This window comes from Pristiophorus japonicus, chromosome 13 (assembly GCF_044704955.1).
Source record: "Pristiophorus japonicus isolate sPriJap1 chromosome 13, sPriJap1.hap1, whole genome shotgun sequence".
In the NCBI taxonomy this organism is placed as follows: domain Eukaryota; kingdom Metazoa; phylum Chordata; class Chondrichthyes; family Pristiophoridae; genus Pristiophorus; species Pristiophorus japonicus.
Window position 1 is genome coordinate 158786457 of NC_091989.1, and position 15151 is coordinate 158801607.

Here is a 15151-nt window from a genome sequence, read left to right on the forward strand (position 1 = left end):
ATTAGTAAAAGGGGAGGTGCAACAAGACCTGGGTGTCACGGTACATCAGTCATTGAAAGTAAGCATACAGGTACAGCAGGCAGTTAAGAAAGCAAGTGGCATGTTGGCCTTCATAACGAGAGGATTTGAGCATAGGAGCAGGGAGGTCTTGCTGCAGTTGTACAGGGTCTTGGTGAGGCCACACCTTGAATATTGTGTGCAGTTTTGGTCTCCGAATCTGAGGAAGGACGTTCTTGCTATTGAGGGAGTGCAGCAAAGGTTCACCAGACTGATTCCCGGGATGACAGGACTGACATATGAAGAAAGACTGGATCGACTAGGCTTATATTCACTGGAATTTAGAAGAATGAGAGGGGACCTCATAGAAGCATATAAAATTCTGATGGGTTTGGACAGGTTTGATACAGGAAGAATGTTCCCGATGTTGGGGAAGTCCAGAACCAGGGGTCACAGTCTAAGGATAAGGGGTAAGCCATATAGGACCGAGATAAGGATAAATTCTTTTCACCCAGAGAATTGTGAATCTGTGGAATTCCCTACCACAGAAAGTTGTTGAGTTCAGTTCGTTGGATATATTCAAAAGGGAGTTAAATGTGGCCCTTACGGCTAAAGGGATCGGGGGTATGGAGAGAAAGCAGGAGTGGGATACTGAAATTGCATGATCAGCCATGATCATATTGAATGGTGGTGCAGGCTCGAAGGGCTGAATGGCCTGTTCCTGCACCTATTTTCTATGTTTCTGAGTCAAAAGATTGTGGGTTGAAGTCCCACTCCAGGGACTTGAGCACAAAAGTCTAGGCTGACACTCCAATGCAGTGCTGAGGGAGCGCTGCACTGTTGGAAGTGCCATCTTTCGGATGAAACGTTAAACCAAGGCCCCATCTGCTCTCTCAAGTGAACGTAAAAGATCCCATTATTTTGAAGAAGCACAGGGGAGTTATCCCAGGTGTCCTGGCCAATATTTATCCCTCAATCAACATATCAAAAAAAAAAACAGATTATCTGGTAATTATCACATTGCTGCTCATGGGAGCTTGCTTGTGTACAAATTGGCTGCCGCGTTTCCCACATTACAACAATGACTACACTCCAAAAGTACTTCATTTGCGACGTCCAGTGGTCATGAAAGGCACTATATAAATCCAAATCCAAGTTTTTCTCTTTCTGTATCGGATTACCCTCTGCCTGATGAGCTTTCCATAAAAGTTATTAATCTAGTAAACAATATCACTTTATTTTGATTCTCAAGATTGTTCCTGTTTTTTTAATTTTTTGTAACAAACTTAAATTTTATGCAGATATTCAACATTATACAAACAAATACAACTCCATGTACCCAGGGGAAACAAAAGGCAAGGTTTTCTTTTTTGGAAAAAGAGTTGATGCACTATCCACCTTGCAAAATATAATACTGAATAATCTTTCCAAATCATCTGCTGTAATAGTGATAAATTCTCCCTGGATTACAAACAATGAGGTTCTCAACCGACACAATATCATATCTATCTTGATGTATGGTGGCAGTATATTTAGAATGTGAATTTGTTCAGAAATCTTAACATTGAGAAATGCGACATACTAATTTTTCTGCTTGACTAGAAGTAGAAGGTTTTTTTGTTCGGATTGCAAGATATGTATTTAATGAACTGCAAATGCGGTGGTTTGTGTCTCAGATATGTCACATTATTTAAACCACATTTGCAGGGTTTAGTCAGGGCTTTTGCTACAGTTTACAGTATGAATTTATAGAGGGCCTGCCCAAGGTGAAGTTTCATGGATATTACTATTTTAACCCTTTCAATGGTACAATTGATTTGGCAGAATTCCTCTCGGATATATAAACCTTTAAAACATTTCCAACTGCTTAGCCATGGACATTTCCGTGGCAATCTAGATATGAGATGTAAGTGAAAAAAGGAAAAGATACTTTAATGAAGGATTTATTTTTTAATGTAATGAAACAATTATTTTTTTAAATAAATTTGATTTTTTTTGTTCCTGTTACTCACATAGTCGTCCCCCAGTATTGTGTCACAGTTGAGTAGTCTTACTGTGCCAAAGGCTATTTGGATCTATATTATGTACCCCTCCATAGAGGAACGCTCAGAAACTATGATTGAATGAGAAGACCACGTGATTCAGTTGGGCCAAGATGGATTCGGCCTATTTTCCTGACTGACATAAGTTTCCCAAGAGGCACTGACCAAGCACACCTAGCTGAGACAGGCAAATTTGAGTGATCCTCAAGGCAGCCCTTGAAATTTTAGTTGGAGATCTGGATGAGAGGCAAGCACTCAAATGTTTGTGCTGCAAAACCAGTGCCACTGATTCTTTTTTTTAAAGCCGTAAGGTAAAGGCAGCGATAAAGTACATTGTTTAATATGTAACGGAAACTCTTAACTAATGCTCTGGAACTAACTTGAGCGATTGAGGAGAATTCACGACTTCAATGATTTTGCTACAGAATATTTGTAAAAGCAGAGCAAAATGGCTCATCCCAGACAATATGCCAAGAACTTTTGGCACAACACTGTGCGAGTAATGTAAATACCAAAACATTAGTCATGATCAGTTTCCTTTACTCTGAGCTGCACAGCTTGGTTGGGGCAGAGCAGCCGCCTCATTGCCATTCATTTACATTCAGAATAAAGGTGCTTTTGTGAGCATGAATAAAACATTCATAGTGGGGAAGGGCGTCTGTCTGGAAAGAACATGAATGTCCCCTCAGTTATAATTTACATAGCAGAGTACTGCTTACATTAACAGCACATTGAGAAAGGTTGAACACACACTGCAGGCAGGAAGCTTGGGCGTACACACCATGCAGTAATGATTTCATTAGAACAGCCTGTGATTTCTGTGTGTAGATCTTGGAGAGAGAGACGCACAGCAGCACTACTGCAATTTCAGCTGACTGAGCCAACAGTGTCAGTCTAAGCATTGGGGCAGTTAGTGTTCTATAATTGATCTAGGAAAAAGTTTAAAACTCTCCGGCTGGGGCTTCTTGTACTGTGTTTGTAGTGGCATAATTGCTTTAGAAAACCTCAGCTTTCATTGCATACTTTGAAAGATGAAGATTTCTGCAGCTACTAAATTTGACGGATTGATCAAAAAGGAAGAGACCAGTTGGGAGATCGACAAAAAAATACAGTATGATGTGATAAAGCGATCTTAATATCTTAACCATTCTGTCGAGTAACAATGTGCTGGATTTCTATTTTTTTTTTGTTATAGCCATCTGGAATCTCTACTGACAATGATGCACTCGGTCCTTTGCTTGCTGGCTGGGGTAAGTAGAAGTGATTAATACGTACTTGAGCTGAGCTTTCTCAATTCTATACAGTGTTAAATTGATACATTTTGTTGCTGTCTGCCACTTTTGCCATATAATTGTAAGCAAGAAGAATTTTCTTATTGTTAAATTGTCACTTAAATGCTTTGATTTTCAATGAAAGTAGATTTCTATTCTGTTACATTAATCATTGATTTCTCTGCTAAAAATACAATCCCTGTCTTGCTTTTCATATACTTAAAAACTCAGCAGTGGCAAGCAAGCCATGTGATTTGTGGTCATGAATTATTTAGTGCAATTTAATACCAAAAGTCTTACTTTACTTTTCACTTCAACCTTTTCATCGTTATTCTAGTTTGAGATGGTTTTCTAGTCTGAAGTATTTATCTTGGCAAAGATTGAATGCAATCTGATTAATTTAATGCTGCATTAAATATATTTACCGGTATGATGTACAATGCAAAAAAAATTACATTAAATTTTACCTCTGCAAGAAAAATCCATTGGCGTTCCCTTTTATCATTGGCATTGCTACATTACATTAGGGAGGGGACAGGAACGTTGATGATGGACATGCATCACATGGCCTCCTCCTTTGTTGGAATATGTTGATGCTGATATCCTGGAGCCATAATACCACAATTTTCCAAAGAAGCATTAATACGCAAGAGCTATTTTATTGTTGATTATGGTTTTTTCAGTATTTGTGCTGCTTGCTATTTTGTTGAATATCGGGTGAACGTGCTGGTCCTGTGCATCGTCATTTGCCGCTGTTGCTCCAGAGGTAATGGCAGCGGAGGCACCAAAACAGACCAGAAACATTTAGTGCTTGATTGTGCTTTTTTTAGCTTCCAATCTTTGCTGGTTTGGCTCCCGAAAGTTTCTGTTCGGTGGTGCAGTTGGGGATAGTTGTCGCTCTGATATTCCCAGCCTGTGGGGAAGTATCTGGTATCTACACAGGAGCTTCTCAACCCCTATGACAACACAAGTCAGATTGTGATCAACATTGTTATCTTTTTCAAAATTAAAAGAACAAGAGAGACACATGTTCAACTCCAAACTGGCATTCCAACTTTATAAATAGCCCCTTGTTGATAATGGACAAAAAATGTATTTTGTTTTGTCTGCAGAGGAAGTGAATTACCTAATCTTCATCCGAATCTATAGCAATGACTTACAGCTCCTTCTGTGGGTGGGGGGGATGGAGGAATGGTCTTAGTCAGTAACAGTGCTACTTTGTGAGTTGGCAGCAGGAGGTACAATTTAAGTGGGTTGACCTGGCATGTGTCTGTTGTATTCTTCCCACAACTCTCCCATAAAGCAGGGGGCACCTAAACTCTGATGCGTCCAGCAATTCTGCTGAAAGCTGAGAACAATTTGCCTAACCAAACCCATGGGTTTTAACAGAATTTCATAACTTCTAACTTTTTCTTCAAAGTCCTTAGTTTTTGAAAAAGAAGTGAATGACTACACCCACAGTCTAGATTTCTTAGTGACCACAGTAGTTCAAAAATGTTTCTCTGACCTGCAAGAGTTTCAGTAGTAGTTTTGTTGATTTTCATCTGGAGTTGATTTGCTTTAATTAAAAGTATGAGGGTTTAAAAAAATGAAGCTGTTTTATTTATATATATATATATATATATATATATATTGAATACATTTTGGCTGCACGGAACGTTGAAATGGATGACCGCTTTTTATTTGTGAGTGGGCTGAACTGTTAATTTAGTTCTGCAGTTTATCTCAGTGACAATTAATGTACGTGCTCTACGAGGCTGACAAACCACAAGTGGGTGGCAAGAAGCTGTTCTCTTGCATACAGTAATACAATAATTCAGTCATTGGCCAGGCTTAATAGGTAGCTGTTGAATTTCTTGATATTTTCATAATTCTCAAAGAGAGATTTAGCTTTTTATCTGATAAAATACATGTTTCCTCACTGATAAAGAATATTTTTATTTAATTAAAATTCTATTTAAAGGGTGGATTGTCAGAAATGTGCACGAGACAAAATAAGCCATAATTGTCTGCTAAGAATAATCTATAGCAGCAGAACAAATGCACTTTGTTGTAAGATTGGATTTTGCCTCATACTTTTCTTCTATAATACCCTTTTACCTGTACCAATCCTCCAGAGACTGAGGATTTTGAAAGGGGAGCCATAAATAGTTTAAGCTATAAACCTCAGTGACTTTAAACACTTGTGCTGTTCAGTGACACAGCTGGCAAGAGGTTCACTTTTCATAGAGCAAGACAGACGGACTTTTTTTCTCCGAAGTGGGACATACAAATGTGCAATCCAACTATGACGTTGAAACTTCGGCAGTAATAGACAACTTTGACTGTCGGCCTGTACTGGGACCTGACCCATGACACCAATAGAATGAGTCTCTCTTCACTGCTGTTTTACTGCCCTATTCGCAGATACAGACATAGCTGTTCTTCCACTTGCCACTAGATTTGACTTTTTTGTTGACCACAGTATTTCCAATCCATTTTGAGTTGTTTACAAAGCTTACCTAATTGCCTAATTTGCAGTTAATAAGGAAGCGCAGAATTAAAAAGTGACATTTATGATGTTTGTAATGCCAGGTTAATAATATGTTCGATTATTTTTTCCAGAGAAACGCCAGGATAATGGCCGAGTCTATTATGTTAACCACAATACACGGACAACCCAGTGGGAGGACCCAAGAACTCAAGGGTAAGAGCAGCTAATCTCTTAAGGTATTTAAATAAGCATCCTTAATAACTCGGGTGTCTCATTTTGGGGAAATCTAATTAAATGCTAACTTATTTATAAGAGTTTTATTTTCATTGCAACAAAGTGTCTCGTCTCTGATTAAAATACATATGAAACAGGTACCGTTCATTAAGATTGTCAGCATTGTACCTTATTGTACAGACATGTGTAAATACACAGGCAGCCCATTAAGCAGTTTGATCTCAGCCATATTTAGAACAATTATTTTTCCCATGCCATTTCTGATATTAAATCATACCTTGAATTTACTTTTTTCTTTCTTTCTTTCACTTTTCTCCAGCTTTTCCTTGTCCTCCATTTTTTGGGAGAATGAGAGATTTTATTTCAATTTTCCTCAAGTCTCCCTTGATTTTGCAGTTTAGCATTGGAGCAAATTATGGAAAAATGTAACTTAGCAGGTATATCTGTCCATTAAGTTAGAGCACACTTATGACTGCATTTTGATTCTAACTTTGTTCAGTTCATAGTTATAACCATTACTGATTCTGTGGCCGTAGCCAGTCTTATATAGGGAGGTGCTCTGATGAAGCCATGGGCATGGAGCAAGGGAAAATCAAATTGGTAGTCTTCACCAGGCTGCTCCTGAGCACCTCCTGGCACGTGGCCACAAGCAGCATTGGAGGTTGCATGTTCCATCCCTGATAGCCACAGGAAGTGTGTGCACTCGGAGAGACGAATAGGCAAAAAGAGAGTAATAGCTCTTCAAAAAAGAAAAGCATGCAAATTCTGATCTTAAACCTGTTCTGACAATGCAAAGAAACTGGATTGATTAGAACTTTTGCGAACTTGGTGATGTTCACATAGGTTCTCATAAGAAGCAGCTATGGACCCTTAAGTAAATAAAGCGCAGTAACATGGAATTCCAGGTTTCATACCCAAATGTTTGGATCTTGTCGTGGAGCATGTTTACTTTTGAAAGGAATTGGGTATATTTTAAACATATTCTTGCAGCTATAAATATTATTTTGAAATGAACTCGTGTCTACTTGCTAAGTCATGGGAAATGTATAAATTTTGTAGTTTTTGCATTTTTACTGTTAAGCTAGTTTTCAGTCTTGTTCCAACATTTTCACTCCTCATCTTCATAACAACTGACGGCCATAATGTTATTGTTCACATCATGTATTTAATTTATCTTATGTCACATCCACTAATTATTTGCACGCAACACTGTGGGAGAAAAAAAACATAGTGCGATCTGCATGTGGAATGGAGAATTTAGTTGGTCATTGCATGTCTGAACCTTGTACCACTGCTATAGGGAGTCAAGACAGTTCAGATCTGATAGAACAGATGACCCCTCCTTTCTGATTAAAAAGAAAACCTGTGAATGCTTTATATAGATATGAAACATAAAGACACAAACATTTTGAACTGTACAAGAGCTATGACAGCCCCTCAAAGAGAGCAAGTTAACAAACCTTTTCTTCGAGAATCCCACCTGAAATATTAACCTGTATTACTCATTCAGGTGTTGACCAATCTGCTCCGTTGTATATTTCCACTAATTTATGTTTTATGATAGTGCACTTAAATGAAATAAATTGTGCCTGCACTTAAATCGATACATTATGTCGTCTGGCCCTTTCTCCAGTGAACTCCTAGTTCAATTTACATTGAATGTAAAGAAATAACTTACATTTACAAATTTTACATTACTTTAACATCCTCAGGAAAGTGCTTCACAGGCAATGCAGTAGTTTCGAAGTGCAGTTATTGTTATGGGCAGTAATTTCCAAATGTAAGTTTTTTTTTCCTCAGGAAAGTTCCTTTACTGTAAAATCTCAAAGCATTAACATTGAAATGTTATTTTCTATTTAGTTGATGAGATCAATTTAACTGATGAGATTCCTATTTAGTTGATGAGATCAATAATATGCATCTAAGAACTTTAATTTTGATCTAAAGGTTTTTTTATTTCATCCCCACAATAATAAATTCTCTATGTGGGATCATTAGCTTCTCACCTAAAACTGAATCAGGGAGGGACTAGTTTGATGTATTGGAGCTCCAGTGCATATGCATATGTAGATAAGCAGGTTTGCATCCACAATCCCAACTTGTTGATTTGCCATTTTTAGCTGTGCCAGCAATATTTGAGGACCAGAGGGAGAGTCAAAATTGTAAGGAAAATAATCCCAGGTCACTCGCAGCTCCTAGCAGCCTCTGCGACAGTGGTACAAACCTTCTGCCCATTGTCAGGATGATGAGTGGTAGCAGTGAGGTGGTCACAACTGGCTTCAGAACCTTGGGTTAGGGAGAGAATCGGCCAGGATTTCCATCCTTATTGCTATCCAGTAGTCTCTGCTGGAAGTGCCTTGCTTAGCATTCAGACTTGTTTATGATGTCTTTCTTGGAGCTCGAGTCAGTATTCACTGTCAAATCTTTGATGTGAATAATAGTCAATGGTACTTAAAGGAACTATACCCCAGCAAAGAGTCAATACTTACATTGGAGGAGAGGTGGGGAGAAAATTGGTGAGAAACAAAACCAGAACTGAATTGGAACATTAGTTTGTCAATTCGGCATCATAACAAATTGCTGTTATGTGCTGCGTAAAAGCTCACATTTAGTTTATAGTTAATATCAGTTACTTTAAAAATGATTACTCGTTTTATCTATGACCAAAAAAGTGTTTACAAATCTAATCACCAGCACCATTTAGCCATTGATAATTTTGTGGTATTAGTTCATGGCATTCTGTTTTATTAACCCAAGCACTACTAACCCCAAATACAGTATTTTGTATAAACTGAGAGGATAGGTTTAAACAATGCCTTTACCAATTTTTTTCCAAGATTAACAAGGCACTTCCTCTTACAACATACTAAGTGCCTTGGTAATTGAATCACTGGGAATTGTATGTGCAAATATCAGTTTGTTGCCTCAATAACTTGATCATATCTTATTGCACATTACACCAAAACAATTTAGTCAATTATTGTGTTAATTTTTTTTAAGTGACTATAAAACTGACAACACTCAATTCCTTCAGTTGTAAGTGTTCGATCATTGTTTTAAAGATCCAACATTTTGTTAAATAATAGGTCCAAAGTCACCTGTTCCTTCCAACATGCTACATTTATTATATCATTTCTCAAATTAGTCATGCGTTGTATCCCAAAATATTATTTTCTGAAAGAAATCAGTCTAGTTTGCAGTTGAATGAATCAGTACTATCTGCTTCCATCATCTCCTTTGGGAGCCTATTCCATAGTCGCTCACTGAAATAGTGTTTCCTCAGATTAGTTTTGAGTTTACCCCGCTTCAAGTGTTCCCCAGATAGGGAAAAGAAACTAATCAGCCCTGAAGTCTATTTGTTCAGTGATGCGTGCTGGAACGTGTGGCTGTGTTAATGCTAGGTGAGGACAGGATTAAGCCCTGCCGTCATGTCCCCATGGTAAAATGGCCGACTAACATTTACGATCTAGATCTACATGAGGTCTACTGGGGTGAGGTCCTGGAGTTCTGCCAGCTCCTGTGGATCCGTGTCCCAGCATGAATCATTGCCTTTAACAGGAGGTGGGGGGAAATTGGAGGGGAAATAAGTTGGCATTTGTTTGGCAGCAGTAGAATATTTAACTTTTATTTATAAGGCTAGGGTTTGAATGCAAGGTTCAACAAGTGAATTTGGCTATGTTTAGTAAGTATATTTTGCAGGTATTGCCTCTGGCTATTAGTTGGGAGGTTATGTCACTGTGAGAGGGGAGGAAAAAAGAGCAGGGAAACTTAAGCATCATTCCTATGGGTGAATACAAAATGGCACTTCACTGTGGAGAAGTTCATGGTTCAGATGTCCCTCCCTATTCCCCAAACTGAAGGGGAAGATGAAGGCAAGAACATAGTAAATAAAAAAAGGGATTTAAAAAAATAAAAACAAAATGGCAACAAAACAAAATTACTGTCAGAACTGGAACTCCTTTGTTTTAACTATTTTACTGACAATATCTGAGAAAAGTTGAACCAATCAGAGTAGATGGTTGTATAAAAGAGATCACTGTCCTGGTTCACTAACTGTGCGTCAGTTTAAGACTTGCATTTGACAGCCAGCCAAATAGTGGCCAATTAGTTGTAATTACCAACAAAAAAAAACATGGTTATCTCAATTTGCCTGTCAGAGATCAGCAGAAACAGAAACAGCAGTTATGACAGCATAGCAGAAGTATTTTACAGCCATTGCCACTCATTTACAAATACCCAATCAACATTTTAGCCTAACTAAATTAAGAATGACATTTGAATCTCCCAGGATTTTTTTTCATGCAAGTGCATCTTAAAGGAGAATGTGACAAAAAAATCAATCCTGTTCTGCCAAGCTATAACTTGTTTATAGTAAGATCACTAATGTAAACACAGTGAATCTGTTGCTCACTGTGTAATAATTAAACTTCCATTACTATACAATAAAAACACCTAATGTATTTCAAAAAAGGTTGGAAAATGAGGGAGCCGCTTCATGATCAATGCCTATTTGGACTGGCGGATCTTGAGGCAATGCAGCAGCATGTTCTGTCATAGATTGCAGCACAGAGACAGACAAGTACAACTCTATCACTATACATAACCCTGGATTATTTAGTGATTTCAGGACTGGAATCATTGTTTCTGTGCTACCCTACAAAAGTTGAAAGCAATTTTATAAATAGTCCTAAGTTTTCTTTTAACACAGGCAGAAGCACTCCAGTTGTACAACTGCTTTATATAGTGTTCAAGAAAATGCTTATCTATTCAAAAGGAAAGGCATGGATTAAGTTCATTTATAACATGAAGTTAAGTTGTGTTGATACAGTAATACTGTACTATTTTTAATTGTAATTATAGTCTATAACATTTAGGGTGACGGACCAAAACTTTTGTGCTATTAAGATAGTGTCAAAGAGTTCACTTCTGTGTTATAAAATGACCCTGTCTCAATATTATTGCTGCTTTGTCACATCATAGTTAACACTGGCTCTCTGGGGGTCAACTTACTATTTACTTTGCGATAGGATCTTAACTGCACTTAGAATTTCTTGGGGTTTAGCTTACAATAATACATACTTATGCTAGCACAGTTCCAGAGTTTGACAAAGTAAAATAATTATTTTTCTTTACTGAACCCACATTCACTGAGAGGCAGACTTAGTTGGATTTCTTATGATTCGGGGCCAGTGAATGAAAGCCGATTAAACATTCCTGCCTCAGTCATGCTGGCCAGGTTATGTAGCCTGTAGACTGTAGTGTTACAGTTTCAACTATAATAAACATTATGAATGGTTTCCTGTTGCTCACGGGTCATCTATTTATATGACAATACAAGAATCCTATCTTCATTGGGGCGGGACACTAAAGGTAGGTTCAAAGATAGTGGAAAAACAGTCTGCATGGAGTTAACCATTCAGCCAGCTAAATTGACCACAACACTTTCATGGGGTTTTCAAAGGAAATACCTAACAGAAGACATAACGTTCACTTGGTGCAGCTATGCACAATGTGAATTTTCATAACCCTGTTAAAAAGGGAAATTACAGCATTTGTGCTCCAGTGGATTTTACCACTAGTGAAAGTACTGCGTCTGACCACCCTATGGAAATATTCCGCTCGCTGAGTCTAGCAAAGTGAATTTTGAATTGTGTAGCCGAGATTCTCCTACCGATAATGAATTACAAGTCACTTGCTCCAGAATTCATGTTTTGTATACCTTTTGTTATTTCCAAAGTTTTTGGGCAAATATTTGTGCTCTTCAAGGTAAGGGATGTTGGTGGTTGAGAATAGAATACTGTCCCATTTTAAATATCTGTGTCGAGCACATCAAACACTCCTAAGTTTGGCATGATTACATGCAGAGTGAAGCTCTCACTGCTCTGCCTCAACGTTGCGTCTCAGGAAGCACCCCCTCCTGCACCATCTGATACCTGCACTTCCACATCAGCTGGCCTGTGGTCTGAGTTACAAGACCAGTTAAACAATTGGAGCAATTTTTCATGCCATGGTCCATACCCACTGGTAACTAGGTTGAGCCTATCAAAACCCATTTCATGTGGTGCCCTAATCATCACCAGAGAGAGGTGGCCGGATTGCTCGGATTGGAGTGAAGGTCCCAGAGGTGAAAGCACAATATGTTAACCTACTGCACTATCCAAGTCCTTCGAATTGTGCTTTTAATATCATTGTTTTGTTTTAATCCAAATCTTTTAAAGGGTCTTTCTCTCCTCCTTGCATCTCTCCACTTTCCACATCGTGCTTGCTTGTTGAACATTTGCTCCCAGGGCTGTGCCACTGCTCTCTCCAATTGGTCACCTCCACCTTGTTTATTTTCAACTGCTTCATTTCACTGGGACTTTCTCAGCCTGTTTGAGATTAGAAATTGAACAAAGTGAAGGCTCTCCAATTGAGGGAATAGGCTCAGTGAGTTTATCTGTTGAGCAGTTGAGCGATAACACCAGGACAGTCACAGGAATGATCCCCAGGCTTTGCTGAATTGGCTGATCACAGCTGGGATGGCCGTAGGAGGCCCATGTGCTCGGTGGGGAAAAGTTTGCAATCCTATCACTAGCCAGCAGTTCCTACAGGGAATGTGAATGTGTGACCATTGGGTGAGGACAGAATTGGCCAAAGCTTGAATACTCTCCACAGTTGAATAGCTTGCTGATCCTCACTGTTGAGGCGTTTGGGAAAGGTATCTCAATGTGCACAGCACCCATGGAATCATGCCCAGCTTAGGGGTCAATACCGTAATGAAGGGGTGGAGAAGATAGTTTATTAAATTTATCTGGGTGGAGAATATTATAATGAAGCTAAGATCTGTCATTCCAGATTATTTAATAGCTCATATAATGTGTTGCTGAGTGCAGTTGTTTTTTTCATAATTAAAATAATTTAACCTTGAGAAAACATTATATTACAATCAATATTCTCAAGTGGAATAAAATTGGCAAACACACTATAGTTTTAATCAGTTGAAGTTAATTTGGAACAGGTACCTAAAGAGGATTGAGTATATTCCCTCCAAGGCCACTATCGCATTTTTGAAATCATGTGATATAGTGCATCTGTTGTTATTCATCAGTAGCTTGGCAATGCCTTACAGGCTACATCTCAATTGGGATGTGACCAAGTACAGTATGCAGGTTTCAATGATCTGGTTGAGTTTCCAGATCTGTGTAATTCTATTTGACTGGAAGATGAAATCAACACCAAAACAAGTAATCTTTAGTCTAAAGATATTAAAAAAGAATGTCTTCTGAATTTACTTTAACATGATCATTATATCGTCTCATTAATCATTCATCACATCAAAACGTTAAAACTAATTTTATGAACAAGATTAAACTGCTAACAACGGATTTTTGCGCAATATAGAATAAAGGAAAAACCACATTCTGAATTCATCAAAGCAATGCAGTTTTCTTCACAAATCACTATAGGGAATGCAAATTGTATCATTGCTTCTCTCTCTCTCTCTCTCTCTCTCTCTCTCTCTCGCTCTCTCTAGCCTCCTTGTTTCTGTGACTATTTCTGTTTCCCTCACCTTTCTAATTTCAGTGACTGGGGGGGATGGGAGAGACTGGGGTGTGGGAAAATGGTCGGCATACCACCCACTACCACCCGCTTACCGTCCAAAAATGCAATTTTAGTGAAAAAGCACCTACATGCCACCGACATACCGCCCGGCGGAAAATTCATCAGTAACATACCGCAGGGTGGTATGCACACCGCCCACCCATGCAGACCGTCCACATACCGCCCAAAGTGCAAAATTCATGAGCTACCACCAACACACTGCCGGAAATGCACACCGTCCTGGAGAAGGTGCTTTTAAGTGGATCTTAAGTGGGCGGTATATACGCAGAGCTGACAGGTTTGTTTGATCTTTATAGTTCACCACATTTGATGTATTTTTAAATGGATTGTAGTATTTTCTAGTGGTAGGCAATAATACAAATGGTTGAATAAAGCCTTATTTAGTCCTTCATTAATGAAGTATGATACAAATGTTATTAGTCTCTCCCGCGGCTCCCCCCCCCCCCGCCAAGTCTTTCCGGCCCCCCCCCCCCAAGTCTTTCCGCCCCCCCCCCCAAGTTTTTCCGCCCCCCCCCCCAAGTCTTTCCGCCCCCCCCCCCCCCCCCCCCCCAAGTCTTTCCGGGCCCCCCCCCCCCATTCTTTCCGGGCCCCCCCACCAGTCTTTCCCGCCCCCCCCCCCACCAGTCTTTCCCGCCCCCCCCCTCCCAAGTCTTTCCCGGCCCCCCCACCAGTCTTTCCCGCCCCCCCCCACCAGTCTTTCCCGCCCCCCCCCCCAGTCTTTCCGGGCCCCCCCCCAGTCTTTCCCGCCCCCCCCCCCAGTCTTTCCCGCCCCCCCCCCCAGTCTTTCCCGCCCCCCCCCCCCAGTCTTTCCCGCCCCCCCCCACCAGTCTTTCCCGCCCCCCCCCACCAGTCTTTCCCACCCCCCCCCCCCAGTCTTTCCGGGCCCCCCCCCAGTCTTTCCCGCCCCCCCCCCACCAGTCTTTCCCGCCCCCCCCACCAGTCTTTCCCGCCCCCCCCCCACCAGTCTTTCCCGCCTCCCCCCACCAGTCTTTCCCGCCTCCCCCCACCAGTCTTTTCCGCCCCCCCCCAGTCTTTTCCGCTCCCCCCAGTCTTTTCCGCTCCCCCCAGTCTCCTCTCTTCCCCCCCCCCCCAAGTCTTTTCCGCCTCCCCCCACAAAGTGATCTCTTCCCCCCCCCGCAAAGTGATCTCTTCCCCCCCCCCCACAAAGTGATCTCTTCCCCCCCCCACAAAGTGATCTCTTCCCCCCCCACAAAGTGATCTCTTTCCCCCCCCCACAGTGATCTCTCCCCCCCCCACAGTGATCTCTCCCCCCCCACAGTGATCTCTCCCCCCCCACAAAGTGATCTCTCCCCCCCCACAAAGTGATCTCTCCCCCCCACAAAGTGATCTCTCCCCCCCACAGTGATCTCTTCCCCCCCCACAAAGTGATCTCTTCCCCCCCACAAAGTGATCTCTTCCCCCCCCCCACAAAGCGATCTCTTCCCCCCCCCCCACAAAGCGATCTCTTCTCCCCCCCCCCCACCCAAGTGATCTCTTCTCCCCCCCCCCCCCCCCCCCCCAACCCAGCGATC

The 15151-nt window shown here is 40.7% G+C and overlaps 1 protein-coding gene across 6 annotated transcripts in view; it reads left to right on the plus strand.

Moving 5' to 3' along the window:
* wwp2 (WW domain containing E3 ubiquitin protein ligase 2) overlaps positions 1 to 15151 on the plus strand; it is a 247327-nt gene that overhangs the window by 196669 nt on the left and 35507 nt on the right. For all 6 annotated transcript variants that reach the window (XM_070898209.1, XM_070898214.1, XM_070898210.1 and 3 more), the window contains 2 exons: positions 3235 to 3289; positions 5915 to 5996. In XM_070898209.1, coding sequence (XP_070754310.1) covers positions 3235 to 3289; positions 5915 to 5996 — 137 coding nt within the window. The remainder of the gene's footprint in view (positions 1 to 3234; positions 3290 to 5914; positions 5997 to 15151) is intronic.